The sequence below is a fragment of the Carassius auratus genome, chromosome 11 (assembly GCF_003368295.1).
Source record: "Carassius auratus strain Wakin chromosome 11, ASM336829v1, whole genome shotgun sequence".
In the NCBI taxonomy this organism is placed as follows: Eukaryota; Metazoa; Chordata; class Actinopteri; order Cypriniformes; family Cyprinidae; genus Carassius; species Carassius auratus.
Window position 1 is genome coordinate 11,491,422 of NC_039253.1, and position 26,351 is coordinate 11,517,772.

Consider the following 26,351-nt stretch of genomic DNA (forward strand, 5'->3'; position numbering starts at 1 on the left):
AATCAATCAATCAATCTCTCTCTATCTCTCTCTCCCCAAAATATAAAAAGTAAAAGGTAAATGTTATTATTTGTAAAGCGTCAAATCAATTTATTTTTGTCCATTCATTTCATTACTGAAGGTGGCATCTGGATCGGTTTACCACAGCTAAGGTTTGACGAGAGCTGAAGACAGGAAAGATAATCGACTGCTTATTGCTCGACACTTTGCTATATCATGTGCTTTCTGAAAGCATGTCATCCTAACAAATTCTACTTTCAAAGCGCTTAAGAGCTCAAATGACATCTCCCTTTCCCGTAGCCAATGGAAGCGCTTTTGATAATGAGCGCATGCTGACAGAAAACATTGTAGCGCTGCTCTCATCAGCACGCAGAGGCGAGCGCCGGCTCTTTGTCATATCGCTGCACTTCAAAGTGCTGAAGCTGAGTTAACGCTATACTGCATCCCAAACATTCTAATTAGCATTGACTCAAATAGATGCTCGCAAAAGATGCGCTGTGAAAGCATGACTTTAGAAGAGCCAAACTGACAAGCCAGACATTTAATAGTCATTTCCATAATGCCAAGCTTCTCCAGTGTCTGTACAGACAAAATCCTACATTTGTATACACAGATAAACAATGTTGAGAGATTCTATAAGTTAACATGATTTAATAATGACATGAACTACTGCAGATCCCTTTAAACTGCTTTCATAACACTTACGAATCCTTTCATTAGATTCTTTTTAACAAGAACTGTCAAACAATTAATTGTGATTAATCACATCCAAAATAAAAGTTTATATTAAAATAATATGTGTGTTTACTGTATATATTTGTTATGAATAATATATAAATACACACAAATTAATGTGTATATTTAAGAAAAATGTAATGTCTATATATTAAATACATGTATATGTATATATGTATATATATATATATATTAGGGGTGTAACGGCTCACAAAATTCACGGTTCGGTTCGATACGATACACTGATGTCACGGTTCGGTTCGGTTCGGTTCGATACGTTTTAGATACAGCAAAATGTAAAAACATCTCAACTTTTCAGAATGCCGCAAGCGCACCGCGGGTCATGTGACAAGAACCAACCAATCAGCTTCATCCTTTCCCGTAACAACGTTGAGAGCTCAGCCAAGATGAAGGATCAGCTGATCATAGTTGTATATGGATTGCAATTTTGAAATAAATTCAGTAGCAGAGCTACTGCAAGCGATTTTTAGAGCTGCAAATCCATTTATCCTTCGCTGAAATTTCCGCGTCTCATGGAGAGAGCACGTCATTGTTGCTTAGCAAAGACAGACACCTCATGAGCGCTTCTGCCCGAGCGCTTTGGAAAGGAGGAGAAAGACGTGCTTAGCGTTTTCCATGCGTTTTTAGGAGCGATATGTGAACGGCCCCTAAGGCGCTCGCTCACTCAGCACGCGCTGAAGGCTCGTTGCAAAATGTCTAATGCATTTAACAGACCAGAAATATAAGATCCTAAAATAACCAACAGGTCTGGTGTTTGGGTTGGATTCCCTGTAAGCTATAGTGTCTAAATGCTGCAGGGATAGTTTGCTGCGTGCATGTTTCTCCTTTTTTTCGTCTTTTCCCAGATAGTACTGACGCATATATCCCAGATATTCCCGCTGTTTTTTTTTTTTTTTTTTTTTTTGTAATCCCGCTGGTGTACCCTGTCATGTTGCAGATGCGACATACCGTTGTTTTTTTATCCACCACTCTCTTGCCATCACCATTATAGCTTAAAGGGAATCCAAAGTGCACCCAAACACCAGACCTGTTGGTTATTGGAGGATCTTCTCATTTCTAGTCTGTTAAACGCATTAGCTATTTTGCAACGAGCCTTCAGCGCGTACTGAGTGAGCGAGCGCCTGCTGAGTAGCCTAACATAAACATATAAGATGGTGTTTTTTTCTTCTTCGGGAGTGTCAGGGGCGTTGCCTGTTACGTTGTTTGGGTTATTGGGCTACCTTGTTGAACGCATATCATTATATTTCTTTCTCTCTCTTTTTTTTTTTTTTCAAATATAATTAATTACTCCAACGAACCGTTCGGTATACATAATGCGTACCGCGTACCGAACCGAAAGCGTCGTACCGAACGGTTCAATACGAATACGCGTATCGTTACACCCCTAATATATATATATATATATATATATATATATATATATATATATATATATATATACACACAAATGAAAATACAAATGATAATGAATATAACTATATACATTTAAATATTTTCAAAATATATACTGTATGTGTTTGTATTTATATACAGCTAATAACTATAGCTAAAATACGCACACACATACATTATGTAAACAAAAACTTTAATAGTGATTCATCGTTTAATAGCACTATTTTAACATGTAATCATATTTTAATTTTCTGTAAAAAAGGTATAATAGTTGTCTTTTTGTAATACCTAGAATATAATTTTTGATACTTTAGTATTTCATAGTTTTGCAACACTTATGTGAAAGACTTGTAATACAGTCATATTTCATAAATTTCATATTCTCGCAAAACCTTTGTAGATTAGGAAAAACGGTCTTTCATTAACGTTTTGTAGATTTCTCAGATATTTCATGTGTTTGTAATACTTCTGTATATTGTAATATTTTTTATGATTTCTTAATGCTGTCACAAAAAAATCTAAATATTTCGACCTCCTGGAACAATTTAGTAGAGTTTGTAATGCTTTCATATTTCATACATTGGTAATACAAAAAATTTGTAATTCATACTTTTGTAACACTTATAGAAGACTAGATAATGATTTATACAGTATTCATATTTTGACTTTCCGAATCATTTCCATAGATTTGCATGTTCTTAAATTCCCTCCTAAATTCCCAAAATATAAAGAGCAATAGGTAAATGTTAAGTGTCCATAAAAATTTGTACCCTCCATTTATAAATAAGAAAAAATGCACATTTTGTGAAAATGAGGAAGCAGGAGTCACTCAGAGACCCTGTATGAGGCCTTGGTATAAATGTCATTAAATCTTACAGATTCAAACTTGTGCTTATCGTTTACGGTGAAGGTAGTCACAGAAAATCTGCGACCGGTTTATAGGTGGCAGTTTATGTGAACGATGTACAAGCACGAACTGTTGACGACCGGTGATGTCTGCTGAGGCCTAAACGATACAAGAAATGTTTAATGACTGTATTGGCAGAGTCATCATGTCCATTACTCTCGCTTTGTCCATGAGGAAAAATGGAGACATGGAGGACGGTTGGGGGAGGTGATGTAAGTTGGGGGCCACTGTGCTTAACGACACCACTCTAATGGCAAAATCTCTTTGGCAGCGATTCAGTCCAAACCCATTACCTGTCTCTCCAACGGTCCTTTGAATCCCAAATTAGCTGCCATACGTAGTGCCTGGTCGTCTCGGACCCCCTCACAAATATCTATGACTTCCTGAGGCAAAAGACGGGAGAGAGAAAGCAAGAGAAAAGCAACCATCAGCTAAAATTTGACACAAAGTGGATGATGTCTGTATTAAAATCAAGAGAGCTGCAACTAAGCGCTGGCATGCAGCCAGACTGAAACGAGGAAAAAAAACCGAGAGCTGGAAAACAACGGCTTTGCAATTATAAGGCCATCTCGAAAAGATCACTCATATAACGAGATAGACACACGAGAGCGATAATGCATGAAACCAACATCAAAAAGAGCTCCAAGAATGAGAAGCATCTGTTACACGTCTTAATATGAGTTTATCTGTAAAAGAAGTCCATCAAAGGGAAAAAAAACAGAATTGTGGTTCACTTTTAATGGTGGACAAGGCTACATTGTGAATATCTGTGTTTGCAATGTGTATTTCTTTTTTGAAAATGTATTGTAATGTGTTGAATATTATGTATTTATGATGCAGCGGGTCTCTAATCTAAGAACATTTCTCCCAAAATCTTAACCTACCTGTATATCAGAGACATTTATTATTGACATTAGCACAACTTTTAATATATGGCATTTCCATGCATTTTCCAGCTCAATTTAGCCATTCTTATATGCTGACTTTTTAAACTGTACTAAAAAAAATAAGTAAATACATAATTCTGCTTCTATATTTTGTTTGTAACAACTTATACATCTTATATTTATTGCTAGTTCATATCGAAAAATAACAAAAAGAGACCCCTTTAACAGAAAATCACAAAGTAACTCACTCCTACACCTTTTCAATCAGAAACAACTGAGATACCTTGAAGATGAGCTCTGGCGTGGTGGCAGCCACTTCTTCTATGTCCACACCGCCCTGAGGACTGCCCACTATCACGGGTCCATTACAGGAACGGTCCATCAGGATGGCAAAATATGTTTCCCTGGAGATATCCAGAGCTTCAGCAACCATCACCTGCTCAGCACAAACACCAGGTGAGACGGGATTCATCATTACGTGTTATCTATTCATTATGGTGTATTAACAGACTTATTTCTGAAGCACAGGTTTACTGGCTGCAGGTCCTACAGCTACTTCTAAGACTGGATAATCAACCATCATGAAGCTCAATGAGACATGGCAAGTGGATAAAGACAGAACAACCAATAACTGGGCTGAAATAACAACTAATAAAAAGGTGATGGAAGAGAAGTCACACAAAAGAGGATGAGGGAAGGAACCAGGAAGAAAAGCAAGGGGAGACTAAGGTTTGGTGCCAGTGTTTGTGTACTTGACATGTTCCATAACACTCAATAGAGCCATAACAATTAACTGGATTGTGTAGGTTTGAATCTCGCCTGCAACATATCTCGACTCTATTTCTCTCCATTAGGTGTTAGTGTTCCATTTTCACTGACAAAAAAAAATGATACAAAGGCTACAAAACAAAACAAAACACACAAATAAGAAAAAAGAAAACAAAAATAAATATAAAAAAATAAAATAAAATAAAATAAAACAAAACAAAAAAAACAAAACAAAACAAAAATAAAGGCTAGGCCTATTTGTAAATTTTTTAACATTCAATAACAGACTACTCTCCTCTCTTCAATGTAAACGAAAAACCTCAAAGCAAAATAAAACAAACAACACACACAAAAATAAGTCATAAATAAAATACCTCAAACAAAACACACAAACACAAATAAATCAATCAATACATAAAACAAAAACAATGAATATAAACACACACAAATACAATAAAATAAAAAGTAGGGGAGACCAGGTGTATCAGTAACATTTTTACATTCAATAACAGACTACTGTCCCCTCTTCACTGTTAAATAACACTCATGCATGCATACACACACACTCACAGATATATATGTACTACACACATGGATGGACGGATGGATAGAGCTATCAATTAGTAACAGTCTACATGAATCTGAAGTGTCATTCATATCTGTCATTCATGGTAACATTTAACCAACAAACTAGAAAATAAAATCATCATCAAAACTTATATTTTGGCCAATTTTATATAAAATATATTTTTAGTTGAACATTTCACACCAAAAGGGGGAATCGCACCCAGGATGGAAAAGAATGCTACTGAACATGTGTTAAATAAGTGTCATCACTCTTGTTTAAGACAATGAAATGTAGAGTGTTTCAATTGCCCTGGTCTCACCTACACTCCAATCTCCAGCACCCGAGTCCATTCTTATCCCTTTCAGCTTGTGAAGAAAGCCAAACGTTTGCACCCCTGTTCATTCAATTTCCAGCATTGTCCTTCCATCTATTTTATCCTTTCCTCTATCTCCTCACTTCACAGTCTATTACAGCAGAAAAGAAAGAGAGAAGGCCAACGAGACAGACTGCGCTAACATAGTTGGGTAAAAAACGGCACATTAACGGCACACTGACAGCTCACAAGCAGCATTCCTCTCCGAGACTGACAACACAATTACATCCTTTTAACACCACTCATATTCAAACCCTCATCCATATTCAATCCCCTCTAGGGTTGAGGGCTATAAAGAGTACAAAATCAAATCTATTCAATACATATTTATGTATTTATTTCAACCGAACAGCCAACAGCCATTGACCTACATATAATTTTTACTTATAAAAAAAAACAACAACAACAACAAAACAATTATTCATACACACGCTACCATTCTGAAGTTAGGAGGTGGTAAGATTTTATAATGTTTTTGAAGGATGACTCTCATATGTTCACTTAGGATGCATTTATTTGCATACTGTTACACTGTACAGAAATATTCTTTTTTTACATTTATTTTAAATCGCAATTTGGTAAAGCTTAAGTTTTAGCATCATTCTATGTAAATTTTTCCACATGAACAATTTTTTGCTCATATATTATATGCATCATATATCCAGGTCAACATCTTCTGAAGGCTTAAAGGAGGACACGATTCCACAAAACATACTTTTCTTTTTCCTCTCAATAAACCGATACTACTGTATATTCTGAATTCATGAGGAAAACCTCATTATACAATAACGCATCCATGTGCGAAGGAAACCAGAGGGCTCTTGAATAGCAAATGTGACACTCTCTCAAATGCAGCGTGAGAAGTTTGTGGGGAGATGCCACACGCTCGAGTTGGCATTTCTAAGCATTTATTTATTTCGCTTATATCCCACCACTGTTCCTCCTCACCACCTCCCTTTATGAAACCTTTATGAATATGCCCCCCCCCCCAACCACCTCTCCCCGTAGCGGTTTCTCGAGCAGGAAAAAATGACAAAAATCGGATGGCGTCATCTTGCAAAAAGTTTCGGGGCAGTCGCGTGAGGGGAAGCTGGCGGGAATAAAAGCGGATGATAATGTGGAGCTCTAGGCCGCATTTAAAGATGAGAGGACAAAACACGAGCTAAGTGCAGGAAGCCATCATTACCTCCTGAGGGGGAGAGAGATAAACAGTGATAAACATACGGGGTGGATGTATGAGAATGCCGGTCTGTGTGGGAGTCAGACACAGAGAGAAGCACAGAAAGAGGGAGGAAAACCATATTCGGCTTGTTAGTGACACATGGAAATGGCTGTTTACCAACATTCCCTGCACAATGAGGTCTGACTCACACGATGTATTCATCTCAATGACCTACGACACCTAACTCAGCTAACAGCAAAAGAATATTTCTTTAAAAAAAATGACAAAGGAAAAAAAAAAAACAGCTTTCTCCTGCAGCCAGGAAGATCGGGAGAATGGAGAGATAGAGAGAATGTCATTTCCAAGTGCGAAAGCGATTATTTATTCAAAGGAACAACATTAAAAAAAGAGAGATGATATGCCAGAGATAAACAAAGTGCTCTATTTAATACCGTTTTCACTTTCACTCCTTCCTTAGGGGTCTGTTTGGTGGTCAGACTGAAGCCGAGCATCTTTCCAGCCAACTCTCCAACAACAGCAGGACTGAAAGAGAAACATATTTTTATGCTTTTCATTTACGGTGACTTTCAAATAACCAATTGCTTTACTAATATAGAAATGAATGTATGTCCTCCCAAACTAAGATTCACTTAACAGTTGATCCAGTTGGATCATGATTTTTGTATAGAGTGTTTCTGCATTTTTTTATTAATTATAGAATACTATTCATTTATACATCAAAACTCTGTTGTAAAGTATGTATCTTTATTACAGTAGCTTTAGTTGTCATATGAACAACTAACCTGTAACAAACTCACACGAACCTAAAATATACATCACAGTAAACAATCTCAGTTCATTTTTAAATTGACTCGCGCTCAGTGAGGCAGTCAGTTGTGAACTCAAAGGAATGAAAGAGGAATGATTTTAGTATACACTACATGACTTCATGCCTGATCTTTGCTCACTGACAGTTTTTCTGGAGATGCGCAGACACATAACTGATGATACGTGGTGTGAATTATCAAAGACAGGTAATTGATGCCCGGAGAAATATTCCCCAGGCTTAAACATCTGAAACGTGTCTGTGATGAGTTTTGACTGGAAACGACATCGGTGATGACATACAGCCAATGAGAGAGAACCATAGAAGATGGGAAATTTCAGGTGGAGGACTCGTAGTTTCACGAGTGTACCTTCATGATTTCTCGCGCATGCATTTTGTAAATGAAAAAATGTCAGGGATTCTTCCAAGGTAAATATTGTGCAATGTGACCCCACAGTCACCGATCCATCCTGTAATGTGCAAACCACAGAAACTTCAAGATACCCAAACAATCATTTAGTGTAATAGCGCAAGGGTTGCATAAATGAGTGAGTTTGTTTCTAATCGCTAACTCATGAACAAGCTTTACTGTTTTTGTGAATTCTTTTCGACCAGAAGTATCAATTCGTTGGAGTCATTTTTTTTTCCAGATCAGACAATGCGGCTCACGCTGTATATACTTTGTTGTGTACAGATAGGGCTGGGTGATAATATTATAGTTATTGCAATATAATTCTTTGATAAAATGATACCTTGAGTTTTATAAATGTGAAAAAAAAAGCGTTACGAAGAAGCACTACTCATTTGAACCACGCCACTAGGACCTATTTATCGACTCAATTCAAAGTTTAAATGGCAGCGCAGCACGAGTTTACTAGAGCAGATGCGTTTTACTTGCTGATAAGTAAATGCACTCGCTGTAAAATCCAGGTGTGAAGCACTTGAATTAGTGAACAACTCCCAAATGTAACAAACTCACACGAACCTAAAATATACATCACAGTAAACAATCTCAGTTCATTTTAAATTGACTCGGCTCAGTGAGGCAGTCAGTTGTGAACTCAAAGGAATGATTTTAGTATACACTACATGACTTCATGCCTGATCTTTGCTCACTGACAGTTTTCTGGAGATCGCAGACACATAACTGATGATACGTGGTGTGAATTATCAAAGACAGGTACTGATGCCGGAGAAATATTCCCCAGGCTAAACATCTGAACGTGTCTGTGATGAGTTTTGACTGGAAACGACATCGGTGATGACATACAGCCAATGAGAGAGAACCACAGAAGATGGGAATTTCAGGTGGAGGACTCGTAGTTTCACGAGTGTACCTTCATGATTTCTCGCGCATGCATTTTGTAAATTAAAAAATGTCAGGGATTCTTCCAAGGTAAATATTGTGTAATGTGACCCCCAATCACTGTCCATCCTGTAATGTGCAAACACAGAAACTTCAAGATACCCAAACAATCATTTAGTGTAATAGCGCATGGGGTTGCATAAATGAGTGAGTTTGTTTCTAATCGCTAACTCATGAACAAGCTTGACTTTTTTTTGTGAATTCTTTTCGACCAGAAGTATCAATTCGTTAGAGTAATTTTTTTTCCAGATCAGACAATGCGGCTCACGCTGTATATACTTTGTTGTGTACAGATAGGGCTGGGTGATAATATTATAATTATGCAATATAATTCTTTTGATAAAATGATCCCTACCACTCAATTCAAAGTTTAAACGGCAGCGTAGCGCGAGTTTACTAGAGCAGATGCGTTTACTTGCTGATAAGTAAATGCACTCGCTGTAAAATCCAGTGTGAAGCACTTGAATTTAGTGAACAACTCCCAAATGGCTCGATAATTTCAACTAATTTGAAGTCAGATGAAAACGCACTGACAAACAAGAGAAACACTGTGTGCAACGAAGAAGTCAGAAAACTTTTCAATCAAATCACCATCATTTACCATGAATTTACTGTAGTAACACTAACTGCACCATGGTATTATTGCAAAAATCTAGAATATTCATATATATAGAAATGTATTATATTATTAATGTAGACATGTATTAAAGGAGTAATGGAATATAGTTTTTTTTGTGGATTTACACTAAGTGTACTAGGACTACTGGATTTCATACAAATAACTAGAAGCCATACAGTTGCATATTTAACATGGTATTGAGATGCTATATGTGTGCATTGCTAACATCGGTTATCGTGATCTAAATGATGTATGTTATTGTGAAAGACTAATAGTTTTATTTTAATAAACCTTAAACAGTCCAAATAATAATATAAAAAAATTAGGTTGTTAAATCTTTTATAGATGTTGCTGTTTTTGACAATGGGCATACATTTACACTTTTACATTTCTACTACTACTGTAGAGTTTTTTTAATATGATTAATATTGCAGCTTGCACTGCAAACTGTGCTGAAAATGCATGTCATCAAAGTCTGTTTCTTGATTTGACAATATTACCCATTGGAACACGCAGAAATTAATAAATACATTTTTCTATTTAAGTGCCCATATTATGTGTAATGAAAGGTTCATATTTTGGTTTTGGGAGTCCCCAACAACAGGTTGACAGGCATGCAAGGTCAAATTTTCATTGTCTTATAATATGCATTTATTTTTACTCAACGACTCTCAAACAATTCATTTAAAGATTCATTTTTCCAAACCCCTCCTTTGCGTGACTGTAATCTGCTGTGATTGGTCTGATTGGTCGAATAATGCCTAATAAACCAGCGTTTGTGAGCAGAGTGCTGCTTTGTGTACAGTGTTACTGGGTAAATCGCTATTTTTACTACTCCAAAAGTGGCATATAAGTGGCAGAAAACAAATGAGCATTTTCATTCAGGCCATCGCAAAAAGACCAACAAGTTGCTCGGCAATATGCTAATGTTTCATGTTGATGTCAACATGAAACAGCTTGGGATTCATTTTAAAAATAACTAACGTCAATGATTCCGTGTCAACTCTTTCTTTTTAGAGGCAATAACTTTATACACGGTGCACTTTCAGATTTTAAACTTTTCAGTTATTTTTTCCTTCACTTAAATCTGTGTTACACACTGAATGAAAGGTATGATCAAAAATCCATAATAGGGGCACTTTAAGATATTTATTTTGTTTAAGAAATAATGACTGGAAAAGTGTAAAGAATTCAAAAATATGAAGTGTTTGTCATGTTCTAATCATAAAGAGTAGTTTAAAACCATAAATAATTGTTTGGTGTCTACAACTTACACTTTGGAGCAAAAATTCTGCCTTTAAACTTGAAAGAAATAAAGATTTGAAATGTATCAGGATAATTATCGATATCAACTGATATGAACATTTTTATCGTGATATTTGTTTGGCCATATCACCCAGCCCTACGTGCAGGAAACACTGATGCAAGATGATATCTGATCAAACCATATGTAGACACAAGTTTTCCCAGACTATTGTGTATTTTTCACAACATGATTATTTTATTAATTTAATGCATGTGTGCTATAAAGAGCTGTGGAGCTAATACTAGTAATGCATGTTTAAATTGGGCAAATTTACTGATCACTTATTCCTCTCTCTCTCCCTTCCTCTATCTTACAAATAACAAGGCTGCAGGCAAACAACAACAAAAAAGAAGTTTTAGTTTAAGAAACACATACTAGCAAACTCTCAGTTTTCTCTGGCCGATTCTCTTCATCCCAAATGCCAAAGTACACTACGTGACAGTGATACAAGACGCAGGCATTCAGTCATAAATCAGCCCCTACTTGAGGAAAACTCATGGGTTTTCTAGTAAAGTTTTCAGAGATTGCTATATTTGAAAGTGTTATAACTATATATAGTTTCTGTAACACTTATAATTTGTTCATCTAATCCACCTTCAATACCACGACTGAGGTGCCCTTGAGTAAAAATGGCTGCTCCGGGTGTATGTGTGAGTTCACGGTGTGTGTGGATGGGTTAAATGCAGAGCACGAATTCCAGGTATGGGTCACCGTAGTCAGCTGTATGTCACGTCACTTTCAATTTCACTTAAGGAATCCATCATTCCTTATTACAAATGAGTTTTAAGGACATCACAAATGCTGAGGGGTAGAGAGATATTCTGCTCTATTTTCTTAGTGAGAAATACAAGGTGTCAATAATGACAGGGGTTTAAAGAGGAATGAAGGAATGGAAAACAGTCTCTATTCTTTCTCAGAAAATGGGTCTAGACAGGTACTCACTCTTTTGTTAAATGCACCCCTCCTTTCAGGCCGCTGTCGAACACTCCTTTGCCTCTTCCTCCCGCTAAAATCTGAGCTTTCAGGACAATCTCCTTCGCTTCTAAAGTGACAAAAAAATAAAAAATTAGTACCCCAAAACGCCAAGAAAAGAAGGTGCTCCAATGTAGCGCTTGGTGGGTGAGGCAGGTTCGAATCTGGCTTTAAGAGGCTCACACAGTACATAACCTCAACAAACACACAGATAAACAAGCCAGAGATCGGAAGAGGAGTTGGTGTTTTCAGCTGTAATTTGATTTTAAATATTATGCCGATCTCCACAGGCATGTTTCGTTGATGCGTCTTCCAAAGCGGTCGGCAATTTTGTCATTATTTCTTCCATCACGAAAACATCACTGAGATGGAAGCACAAGGCTGAGGAAATAATAGCTTGTCATGAGACACTGTGCTGAAACATTTGATCAATATTGGTGGTGTATGAATCATTTTATCCAATTTTGTGAAAAGGACCATATACTGCGACTGTAGACTGACTGACATTAAAAGAACGTCAGAAATTTTGCTTTATTACTCTACCAGGGTGTGCAATTTATATACTGTATTCTCTATACTTGACATTTTTTACACACATTTTCCAAAAAGCAAGCCAGAATAACTTAACCGAAAAAAGTGCTGTTCCATATACCTAAAAAAATAAAAATAAAAATAAATCCGGAATATTTTTTTTATTTCTAAAAACAAACAAATAACGGAATTAATTAATTAATAATTAAATAAATTAAATTATGAGATTTTAATAAATTCAAAGTATCAAAAAAACCGAAAGAACGAAAGAAATAACTTTTTGTCTAGTGTCACCAATATAAACCCATAAGCACTCAGTTTGTTTAAATCATGTCTCATTTCCATGGCATCCAGCTTGACTAGGGGTTTGAACCACAACAATGAATTGGAACATGGAATAATGACTTCAAGTGATCATAAAAGTCTGAGAACTAAAAATGTATTCAAAGATGAACATTTTTTAGTGTCCTGCAGGCATCTGGGAAATAAACAGGAAAGTCAGAAGTGACTGACAGGTGCTCTAAACCAATTGAAGCACCTGGAAGACGAAAGAAGAGCGCTGTGATAAATTCACAAGATGATGAAGTACTCAGCTCCCACATAAGTCATTCCTAAAGAGCCACGCCGCTCTTCATGACCCCCGGGGTGGACGTTAAGAGTTCTCACACTTTAGGTGCTGATTAAGACTCGCTATCACCGCTGTGTCTCAACCAAACCACAACTCAGCCATTGACTGGAGCGCATGCATAATTTATCACTGCTACACAGAGCTGATAGCATTGATCATGTGTGCGACCGTAAGGGAGAAGAACACAGAAGCAGCAAAAACAGAGATACGGAAGCCGCTGGATCACTTCATCTAAATTAAGAGAGATATAACAACTGAGGAGAGGCAGGCGAGGATGAAGATTTAGCAGAACACCTCTGTCCCGATAAGAGATCTGATAGTGTTAGACAGGGAACTCCTCCACACCGGAATGTGATGAGCGCTACAGAGAGCCAGAGATGAGAGCGATATGGAATAAGTGAAAGAGATGGAAAAATTACAGACAGATTACACACGAGTGTTTAGCAAAACAGACTCAGAGTGAATAAATGATGACTGACTTCTCATTTTAAATAAACTATCTCTTTTATTACCTGAAAAGTTACGCATTGATGGTCTACTGTATGTGGAGAACAACTTTGCATTAAGCGTTCAGGCATGTACAGTACAAGGCTAGAAAAATGCAATGCAAAATGACAAAAGAAATGGAAATTACATAATTAGTTCACTGTATTTTAGACACGTGTGACTTTATGAACAGTCAAATAAATACATTGTTAGCAGGAAAATGCAGAAATCATAAACACCCCTGTGGATGTTGTGAATTTAGCTGCTAAGCTACTAGGCTAAGCTGTTAACTAGAGAAGCTCTTTTTTGGAGGTGAAATAGGAATTTTCATAAGCAATATTCATAAACACACACACACACACACACACAGTTTGTGTGAACAACAGATGTGCTTTAACAGAAGGGTTTATCCAGCCATTTTACATCATTTAATGGATTTTTGTGAGAAGACTTGAGATTAATAAACTAGCTCATTTAAATTCCCCCCATTACAACACCGTTATAGTTGCTAACATATTTTGTGAGAACAGTACAGCTTTTTCTGCTTATTTTATTTTAAATTATTTGATCAAAAATATAGTAAAAACAGTAATATTGTGAAGTGCATTTATGAACTGTTTTCTATTTGAATATATTTAAAAAAGTAATTTACTCCTGTGACAGAAAGCTACATTTTCAGCATCATCACCCCAGTCTTCAGTGTCCAAAAATCACTCTAATATGCTGATTTAGAGGTTGGTATTTATTATTATTATCTTAAAAATGGCTGTTTTGTTATATTATGTTAAAAACTGTTGTGCTGCTTGATATTTTTTTGTGGAAACAGTGAATTTTTTTTTCCGGATTCCTTAGTGAATAAAAAGTAAAGGATTTTCTTTAAATAGTAACATTTACTGACATTTTTAAATATTCATTTCTAGTAGAAATATTAATTTCTTTAAATAAATAAATGAATACTGAGCTCAAACTTTTGACCGGTAGTATAATTTGCAGATTGTAAGTACTGTACAGTCCTCTATGTCTGCATGCATATCAATGAAATATATACATGTATATCATCATTATCAAATCAAGTACTGGATGGTATCCAGAATCTCAATACATTACGTGCAATCCATCACTTCATGTCAATTATCTCTAATTAGCGAGTTCAGGAGTAATGCCCATGCCAAATGGTGTACTTTAACTCACAGCATCCTTATTTCTCATAGATTAATGATGTGAGCAGCAAATTAAAAAGTGGAGGAAGTACATGGCCCATGGCTTTATGGTTTTAAAATGAGTTTATATACATCATACAATTTATTTATTTATTTTTGCACCACAGTTCAACACTCATGCTGACAATTTAATTCAACCGTCACAAAATGACACTTCAAATGCCTTCAAGAAAGAAAGCTGCCTTTTTGATTGTTTAACCTGAAGCTACACATCACGTTACATCTTAAGATGATATATGAAGTTAATGCAGACATTTGTCTCTCAAGGAACAGCCTGGAGCTCCAGGTGCGAGACCTACATTGTCTTCTCAAGATCAACAGACCACAAAAGCCTTAAAGGCAGGTTATTATTATTTGTTTCCACACAACAGTATTTATGTGAATTTTTTTGTGTATGCCTGATTTTGCTACTTTTGTGTACAATAGCATTTATATCAAAAGCTCTGTGAACGTTCTGTGGGCTGCGTGTCTGAGGCAGAGACGGGCCGAGTGATAACTAAGAGAAAACACATTTTGTCACCTATTTTTAGGAAAGTGTGGGTTGGTGTATATACTCACACTTTGTTGCAAAAATAAGACAGTTGGCAAAGTGTTCTGTATTGCAATGGCATTCTCATGTCTGAAAAAAAACTAAACGGAGCTGTAAAATGTTTTTATCACATTATTTAAATTTTAAGGTATTTATTTTTGAACACACAATGATAGCTGCATGTTTAACCGAATTAAGACCTTACGTGATATTTGTTATAATTTACTGTGCAACATTTATTTAATACAATAGAATAAAAGGGTTATTTATTAAATAGAAATTAATTAGTGAGGTTTATCAGGGAAACAGTGTAATTGCCTTGTCAATGTCATGCTCATGTTATTTTAGTATCATCGGGATACTATTATAGTTTTAATTCATATACTGAATCAGGTTTATTTTCAGAATATCTTTGTTTTTTAGTCATTTTGTGTGTTCTTGTCTCTCTCTCACACACACAGACACACACACACACACACACACACGCACGTTCTAATTATTTTTCATTTCAGTTTTAATTACATTTTAGTTATTTCAGTACATAAATTAAACTCAGTTCGATTATTCTCTAGGCAAATAGCTGAAATGTATGGTTTTAGCTGTAGTTTCAGTTCTGCTTAGCTATAAGAACAATGTAATATCTAATCTCATTCAGATACACAACACAAAGTTTAAGAGTAAGACCTCAGAAAATTAATGCTTTACGACTTGCCTTGTAACAATAATATATCTATATATTTAGTCCATATCCTTACTAGTCCACAGTTTATTAGAACTTATTTAATTATATATTTCATGAAGTTATCTTGTATCGTTACTAACATGTCATTGCGCCATACAGTACATCTAATGACATGAAAATACATTTTCTTGAAAGCCAGCATCATCTTTAAGTCTGCCAAATTATCAGAGGTCGACTTCACAAACAAAACGTCCAAGAGTGTGTTTGTTCAGTACACTGTTTGATTATCTCATTAATTAACTGAACTGAAGCTAAATTAACATACACTGTTAATTCAGGGTATAATTTGCATTACTGTCATTTCATAATTTGAGGGCAAAAATTGCCCAGGAGCAAGAGTTTAAAATAAACAAACGACTGCCTACTGAAGCTAATATTTTCTTGTCCTAACATACTATTAAGGAAAACAAAATTACATGTAGAAGCAAATATGTATGTACAGTTCACATGGCATGAGAAGTAACAGAAGTAACACAGACCCCCTCCCAGTTTCTCATTAATGAGTTCAAATGAACTTGAAGCTCGTGTACCAAAGACAGCAATAAGTAGCTGCTTCTGCTTCACTGTTTCTTATTTTCTGAGGCCCTAATGTCTCTATGGCTGTGGACATGACTGCAGGGTACAAGACACAGAGGTGTCCCGTTGTTTGATATTCAGCGAGAGCAATGGGGCTGTGGTAATGGGGTGTGGAGCAGGGTTCAGGGGAAACAGTGCGGTTTCAGACAGCTGAGAGAAAACAAGGGGAAGTCAAGATCCCTCATGTGTGTTTAAGGCCATAAAATGGGTCGAGAAAAAAAAAAAAAAAAAACATTCTAAACAGGAGGACTGAGTTAGGAGATGTACTGTTTACTGAAGATAATGTTTAACTATAGGGCAAATATAAGTAAATGAAACATCCCAAGATAATAGGGTCACAGGATCTGCCTTCTGTGTACATCACAGTCACTGCGATTACAGCAAATTACTGTATTACTTTTACACATGCAATGGGAAACATAATTAGCTCAGCAAAACCATCATCAAGAACATCAATATCACTATTTGGACAGAATTTGTTTTCTTAATGACGGTTTAAAAATCAAACCAACAACTATTATTTTGCCCCCAAAAAAGCTTGCAAAAGGCTTTAAGTATACATATTGAGGGTTCACTAGATAGATAGATTAACTATTTATTTAACTTTGTATTTATGTTATGTGTTGAATTGCTGAAACAGCAAAGTGAGCACAACCCAACTACACAAAATGACACCCAAAATGAGAGAAAGCTGAACCCTACTGCCCACCTCGACCTGCCCCGCGTGAGCCCCTCTTCACACGGGATGCAGCGGTACCGAGGCAGCACCCATGCCACGGTCCCGCAGTGAGTGGATGTTACCACAAAAGCCCAAATGACGGCACACTTCAGCTTTGTACACCGAACCAGGAAAAGGGACAATTCTTTCATCCTCCATTACTAGCAGTGACTAGCGATAATAATAATGCTAGTATTTTCTGTTACTCTCACTGTCGTTCAGAGATGAAGACCATTTAGTGGTCGGGATGTAAACTCAAAAAGAAACAACTGCCATGAAATTTTTATTTTTTTTATTTTTTTGATATTCCGTTTTTGAGAATCAAATACAGTATCGCCAAACAAAATATTGGGATTCTCACGTGATAGATAGATAGATAGATAGATAGATAGATAGATAGATAGATAGATAGATAGATAGATAGATAGATAGATAGAAATTGTAATAATAATCACAATATAAAATGTTTACTGTATTGTTGTTCAAATATAATAATACAGTTGTAACAACATGGAATGAAAACCTTGAGAGTCAGAATCGATTCCCAGGCCTACTTTAGAAACTACTAAAAACTTAAAGCAACATTTATTTATACCATAATGCATAAGTACTCTCTTTCTCCATCCTAATTTGTTGTTGGATGATAAACAGATCACAGCTCAGACTCGAGTGCTTGACCTGTGTGTGTCGTCGTGCTGCAGTGTTTTCCATCTCTAGACATCAGCATCTGCTCCTGCCTGCACAGGAACAATGATCTGGCGCTAACTCCTGTCTAATGATGCCTGTCTGCTTGGAAACAGAGCAGAGGTTGTACGAGAGGGCCACTTCTTCTGTCTCAAGTTTCATGTGTGTTATTTCAACTTCAGCTGTCACCACGTCACTGACAGCTGAGTTCTTGTTAAATTCATCCAGCTGCTCCTCATCACAATCCTTCATAATGATCTCCCACCTCCATTAGAGAGATGCAGCAAAGTAAAGAACCTGCCACAAAACCTTGCGTACCACCAGAACAGGCTGAAGAACAGGACAACTAGGTTACCTCAAGTTCCAAATTTTTTCAAATTTTCAGATGATCACATTACAGAAAGTCACACAGTGCACAAGAAACTGAACACTTATGTGAATTTGTTTTATTTCACTATAGACTCATATACAGTAAATGTAGCCGTAATTTGTCGTACACTAAATGGAAAATTAAGAAACCAAATTAAGAAAAACTTTGCTGTGCTCTTGCGCTGCAGCTAAAAAATCAAGCTTTTAAGATTTAAAAAAACAGCATATTAAAGATTAATTTCCTGGAGTAAATACTAGGGCTTGGAAGGCTGCTAAGAAATACATATTAAGTTTAAGGTAATCTTAAGTTTTTAGGCTTTAAAGACTTAGCATGTGTCAGACATCTGTACAAGAATTAAAAGCACAGCACCACCATTACAGGGTAAAGGCTTAAAAAAATGAGAGAAATGTAAAAACATTTATTTAGTAGAGGACTAAAATTCTGTCAGTAAGACAGAGTTTAAAGGAAGTTACATTTAAATAAACATAAGTATATTTTTACTTAAATCTAAAGTTTAAGAAAAAAGGCTGAAATTACAAAAGAAATTCACCGTTGACTGATTTTGCAGAACATTTAGACTGATAACTTCCATGCCCATGATGCGGCATATTTGTCACAGGACGCGCGATAAGACAGTTGCGTCCGACAATATGTGAACAAGCTGTTTTAAAAAAAGGAATTTTTATATTTAACATTAGTTTATCAGTATGTTTGAAAATACATATTTTTAAATTTTTGGTAATTCCATATGCTCTCTCTTGCGCACCTGCGCGGTTTAAAACACTAAATAGTTATGCTATGATAAGAACAAAGAGTCTCTCTCTTGCTCCACCCATGCACGATAATAACGTGTCTCGTCTATCTCTCGGGCTGACGATATGATGATTTGAAAAATTACCATATAGCCCAACACTAGTGTGGAGTATATAAATATATATACAAAAAATATATTTAAAAAAAATATGCTATAGGCTTTAATTACATCACAGCCATCAACTATGATGTGCTACTTACTAGTCATTGCTTTCTCATTCTAGACTGCATTTGATTGGATAAAAATCTGCATTGCAGGATGAGTCTTCAATTATTTTGGTCAGTTTTGGTCAGTAAGAAAAGACTAAATGTTATGCATATCGCATGTACAAAGCAGAAGAAAACATCTAAAGCCCTATTCGGACGGGACTAGTTTTACAGGGGGTCATTAGAGAAATCTGCGTTTCACAGACGTACTTGGTGATTTTAATCCCGTCCGAATCTGCCACGTCTGTGTTTTTCTCACACAACGATAATTCCAGAGCAAATTACCTACCGTTTTTTTTTAAGCAAACTCAGAGATCCTCTGAGAAAATTAATCCCGTCCGAATGTGAATGTCTGTGATTGCCGGTAATATTTTATTTCACAACGCGTTTCCATGTGTGTTTTGGCCTACGTGTATTACGGTAGATGCTCTTACCGCGCGGATGTTTGATATATTTGCTTAGCGGCAAATAAATAATAATTAAAAAAAAATAATACAAATAATAAAATCAAGAGCAAGATCCCGTAAACTGTTAATACCGGCTATTGTAATATCAGCATCAGGTAAGATTACTCACGTTCATTTATGTACTCAGTTACATGTTTTAATTACATTTAATAAAAAATAAAAATAAAAAAGGAAAACAAGTTAAACTAAAGGAACCACACATTAACATGGTTTTGCTATACTAGCCATTTAGTAATTATTGTGTAATAATATTAAGGCAATCATTCTGAATGAATGGAATGCACGCATACAGAGCGCGTGATCTCTGTGACGCCCAGATGCACAAATCAGACCCTCCCACCTCTGTAATAAACATGGAGATGTTAGTCCCGTCCGAATTGGTACATGAAAATCACAGACGTCAGGTGGTAAGAATCGAAACTCAAACGTAGTTTAGAAAACTAGTCCCGTCCGAATAGTGCTTAAGTATTTGCAGGAAAATCAATACAGTGCCGCTTTGCAAGCACTATAATAAATAGTTCAGAATAATTTGGATGAAAAGAACTTTACGGTTAAAGTTTCAGAAGAAACAGGAGCTCTGGACCCATTAAAATTCCACCTTTTATCATATCCATTGGTCCACACAAATCCAGCAAGCACAGAATTGCAATTCTGCTTTCACAATTATCTCACACAGCCTCTAAAGAAAAATCTATATTTAGAATTCCAGACTCTATCTGTAAGCATTTTTTATACATTTTCAATATCTTCTCTCTTCTTATAGCCATCTCGTCCTCCATTCTCCGCATGTCTGCAACAACATCTGGCAGCGAGAACATTCTGCTGCTACAGGAAATGGCAAATCTGTTCACCATGCCCTTGAGAGCGGCACATTAACCTTACTTCAAATCTCACCCACCTACATCAGACATGGTGAATGGAAACACACCGGGTATGTGGCGTGCAAATAGTATTAAAGCTTTTCAGCATGCTTTTCTGTGAGGATAAGAGGTGAAATGAAATGAAAATTACACGTGACTTGATGTTGCATGGTGAAAATAATGAACTAGCATAAGAATGGTTGTTTTCCTCAGGGTTCCAGTTAGGCAATGATGGTAAGAACATTCCACACATCATCCATCTTTCGTGTATGACAGCATTGTGTGCTGAAATCCTGTCAGTCCTGATGCATTCTGGGAACTTATGCAGCGGTACAGCTTCATAGAATGATACCGCTGACTCGCCAAAATGTCAGCGACTTTGCTGAAGCTCATATTCACTCATATAACTTTAGCTGACTGACATTTTATTTCCAAAGTAGTTACCTCCAAAGCTTAGGTGATTTTTCACGTCTAGACGAACCAAACGGAAGCCTAATTAGTTTTTAGTACACTGCATAAACACCAACCGAACTAATTTAAGCACCAAAACTTTATAAAATCTTTGCCTTGAATGTAATGTTTTGAGTTAATTCTACAGATGATCAACTGCCAGTTTCACAAGCGCTAACAAGATACAGATTGGTTATACTCGGTTTGCTTGCATGGTAAACATCAATTTTGTGAGGGATTAATCCAAGAGAGATTGCACTGGCTCCAAAAAAGCATTTTTCAAGCTCACCAGAGGAGGATGAAGTAATTAAGTGAGGAAAGTTTCCTCAGGGAAGCTGAGAGGCTTTCATTAGCCTTTCTGATTCATTGTCCAAGCACAATATCAAACAGAGGGGAAGAAGGGAGTGCAAGAGATTGCCGCCTTGCTTCTGAGGCAGGCAGGCTGGATGTGATTGAGTCCGAGCGAGTGTGTAAATCAGGGTGTGGTATCTGACCCCTGGCTGGCTCGCCGCTTTATTCCACTCGGGAACACTCCACAAGCTGTCAACATCCATGTTAATGTCAGTCAACATTGCTGTCTCGTCCCCAGTCTCTCTTCAGTTCCTTGTGAAAAGCAGAGCTACTGCTCAGATTTTACAGGCTCACGAAGTACGAGATATTGGCAAGAGACTGGGTGGATAACAGACACCCGGTCAAAACAAAATCAGAAAATTCAGCATCCAGAAGCACTATGGTAGACATTAAGAGTTATTTGGAAGGCTAGGGTGTAGAGATGGTTCATGATGGCTGACTAGTAATCCAACAACTGATATATATATATCCAACAACTGATATATATATATAAGGTGGCAGTGTTAATTAGCATGCTAATTAAAGCACATATGCTACAAAGAAAGAAAGCCGGTTGACAAGCCAATTTTTATTTATTTTTTACTTAAAAAAAAAAAAAAAAAAATCTCTATTAAACAATAACAAGAGTTTGATGCATGTTTGATAAAATGCATATAAACCAAAAGTGGAATGAAATAGAGCTACTCATTGGAACCGTGCCATATGGACCATTTATCCACTCATGAAAATGTGAAATGTGAAATGTTTGTCAGGTTCTGACCATAAAGAGTAGAACAAACCAAGAATTAACACTGCGCACCGGGGGCATGCTTCACACTTAATTTAAAGATATTTGATTTACATGCTCATTTGTAGTTACTTTAGGTTTATTATTATTATTATTATTATTATTATTATTATTATTATAACATTATATGTTCAAAACTACATTATTATTTTCATAATGTTTTATTATTATATTATTTTCAAATTTTTAAACATCTTGTTGAAACTTTTTACAAAAATCAAGATTAAATATATTTGGTCAAAACCAAATATTATAAAAGATTAAGTACTATGCAATGCTAAGTGTATTAAAGACAATATGGGATGATTAGATGGCAAGGCTGACCTAAAAGGCAAAAATATTTGCCCTCTCTCTTCAACATTACAAAATCTCAGACTCTAATACATAAAATAGACAAAGTTTTTGAATTAAAGTTTTGAAGTAAAGAATACTTTTCTAACTGAATAAAAAAATTATTGAATAAAAGAATTTGAAGACTACATTTTTAAGACTAGTCTACCAGTTTATGCAATATACTTTTGCAATATTTTGATAATAACTTTTGTGCTCAACAAAGAAAATAATAATAATAATAATTGCACAAGTTAATTCCAGTGTGTTTTGTCCGTATAAGAAAGGGCTGGTTTCCTGTTATCACACCTTTTAATTTCCCTTTTCACAGCAGTTCCACATGATCTCTACTTACACATTATAACATCATTTTTCAAAATACTTAAAAGATCATGATTTTACCTCAGCATCCAGATAACTGACAGAAAAATTAAACCTACAGCATACAGTCAGACAGAAAGGGAACGAAAAAAACTGCATTTCTTCTTCTAAATTTGGTGCTCAATGGACCACAGAATTCCTCTAATAAAACATGCAATTTAGAGTCCACATAACCAAAATAATGGTGTCGCACCTTCTGCTTGTAGAACGCTGGCAGCACTGTGAGGTCTGGAGGCGTGAGGTATGATAATGTGCCATGTGTAATATCAACGCAGCCGAGCCGTCAACAAAGCGAAATTACATTTTGATTTGTGAGCTCCCTCAAACGCAGCTTGTATTCCCTTTGTGTGTATTTGTGCAATCATTTGAAAGGCATTTCTAACAGCCACTTCACAAATCATTTCTCCAATTACTATTCTTTATGATCCATATATGTTGAGCTTTCTGTATTATGGGAAGACTTTTTATTTCTTGGAAAATTGTGCAAAAAGTGGAAATATATGTAGCTGTATACAACAATCTAGTTGTGTTGCTGTTATTGAAAAGGTAGCATGCAAAAACTGGGCGCCCTTAGCACTGAATCTTTTTTAAAAAGGGGGAAAAAAAACTACAAATCTCTTTTATCTCAGATCAGAGAAAACAACAAGACCAGCTGACCAACAGCTCTGTGCCAGAGACAGCCTATCAAAGTGAATGACAATCAGAAAAAGTTAAGGAAAAAGCTATCGTATGATAAAAAGAAACAAGAGGTAATCAACATGCAATTTTACCAATTTATCTATTATCATTAGGTTCAGCCCATACACATTATATTTATAGAATATATGTTATTATATTTACTTTACATACATTATATTTTGATTTGTAAAGTAATATGTTGCCCTGGACTACAAAACCAGTCATAAGGATATTTATTTTTTTAAAGATCTTAAATTAAGATGCATCATCTGAAAGCTGAAACAATAAGCTTTCCATTGATGTACAGTATGGTTTGTTAGGACATATTTGGCTGAGATACAATTATTTGAATATATATATATATATATATATATAGTGGCAGAAATTGACAAAATTCTCTTGGGGGACTCTTGCTTGGAAAGGGGGAGGGGATGATAATTTTAGAGGACCTTTCAGGATGTATTTAATTATAAAACCCTTTACAATGTATAATCACATTTAACATTAATTCTTGGATATTAAGACTAGGGATGCTCATTTCGATTAATTTTAATTTAATTTTAATTTAATTTTAATCGATTATTAACCGTTAACTGATAAGATTATAATATTGAATTGGCATTAAATAAAAAATAAAAAAATTGACGCGTATCTGTGACCCTTTAAAAAAATACAAACAATTTTTTTTTCATCAAAGGGTTTATTTTAACGTGCAAAGTGCAAACAGCAGCATACAGAACAGAACAACAACAGAACCTGGATTCCGTTTAAATTTCCACGCACCTGCAGCATTTCTGACAGTGAGAGAAAAATAGAATAAAATAATACAAATTAAATACAAAATAGGCCTACACTAAATATATATATATTTTTAACTTAAATAATTAACAAATTAAGTTGACAAAAAGAAAACACTGAATCCGTTTGAACGAAGCTTTCAAACCGGATTTTTTTCCCGTTAGATTAAGATTTTTCGTTACATAAAAATAGCAGCCCTACCTCAAAACCTTGTCTAATTTTTATGTAAAAAAGCAACATATCAACGTGATGTGGGGTCAGTCTGGAGCGCAACCTGTTGACAGTTAGACCCACGGCAGAAAACACCCTCTCCAATGGGACAGATGTTTCGGGAATACACAGGTAACGTCTCGCTAGAGTGGCCAGTTTCGGGAAGCGCCTTTCATTTGTTTTCCACCAGTCAAGCGGATTAATATCCAGAGAAGGAGGATCGTCTCTCATGTAGATGTCAACATCTGCTTCTGGATAATCAGTGCGTTATCTCCTCAGATCGCCGTGCATCGCATCTTCTCCCTGATAACATGGCCCTTTATCACTCGAAGCTTGTGGGTGTTTGCTTCGTAAATGGTACTGCATCGTACTTGTGCTACTGCTGTATTTTAATACGGCGCCGCATAAATTACAGGTAACTTCGTCGCCCTTTCTGTTAAAATAATCCCACACAGTGCTTCTTTTCGCTCGCTTCATTTTGCTTCCCTTGCTCAGAAAAAAAAAAAATCTGCAGGCATGTGTCACGGGTGTGGTTGAGTGAGTTAATAAATAAGCTATATAGTAGCCTAGGCTATTCTATTTTCTAAACCATGCAGCAAACTAAACAAAAATAACCTAAAAAAAAAAAAAAAAAACGTTTAAACCGTTTAACTGATAGTATTAATCGGTCAAAATTTTTACTTTCGGTTAACGGTTAAACGGTCAATATGAGCATCCCTAATTAAGACAGGCACCTGCAATTCTGGCCATATTAAAGATACATTGTGTGTGAATTTGCACATCATAAATGTAAGCATCATGAACCCTTGTGTTTAATAATAAAATAAAATAAAAAATTCAGTGAAATAAAATAATTCATTTAATTAAAAAATTAGAATGATTATTAATGGTCTACAATTGGCCTGTTTAGCTAAGCCCTCAAAATGCTTCTTATTTAGTGGTACAGTATTACATGATTTGTAGATAATTAATAGTTTATTTTATTTTATTTGTATTCTTTTTTTTATTAATAATGAACACAGTTTTTAAAAGGTAAATTTACATTCTTAAGGACTCTATGCCACTTACATTTTTTTTTTAGGGGCACTTGCGATCTGATCATAGACAGAAATCATTCTGAATCATTCATTCAATCAATTTGTTCAAATGGCTAATTCATTAGAAACGAAGCAAATGACTCTTTATATATGGGTCATTGAATTATTGACTCATTAGATTTGTTCGAGAACTCAGATTCATTCATAAACGAAACAGCGCTGTGTCTGTTCGGAACAGCTCAGCTGTGACTTTGGAACTATTATATACACACACACACACACACATTTACATTTATATTTAGCAGACACTATTATTCAAAGCGACTTACAAATGAGGACAATGGAAGCAATCAAAAACAACAAAAGAGCAATGATATACAAGTGCTATAACAAGTGCTATATAGAAGTCTCACTTAGCTTAACGCAGTACACATGGCAAGGGCTTTTAAATAATATAATAAATAAAAACACAACTTTTTTTTGTATCAAACATAAATTAAAAATTGGTGCATCCCTAAAAATTTTGGACAACATTTTGGACAGAACAAATATGTAAACACAAAGAGATATCCATTTAAAATCCTTTTTTTTCTCTC

The 26,351-nt window shown here is 35.7% G+C and overlaps 1 protein-coding gene across 1 annotated transcript in view; it reads right to left on the minus strand.

The window, feature by feature from the left end:
- The window catches only part of LOC113111021 (succinate--CoA ligase [GDP-forming] subunit beta, mitochondrial-like), a 98,632-nt gene that overhangs the window by 50,526 nt on the left and 21,755 nt on the right, over window positions 1–26,351 (minus strand). Inside the window, exons 3-6 of the mRNA XM_026275392.1 lie at window positions 11,873–11,972; window positions 7,266–7,356; window positions 4,226–4,378; window positions 3,349–3,438 (exon numbers count right to left, since the gene is read on the minus strand). Coding sequence (XP_026131177.1) covers window positions 3,349–3,438; window positions 4,226–4,378; window positions 7,266–7,356; window positions 11,873–11,972 — 434 coding nt within the window. The remainder of the gene's footprint in view (window positions 1–3,348; window positions 3,439–4,225; window positions 4,379–7,265; window positions 7,357–11,872; window positions 11,973–26,351) is intronic.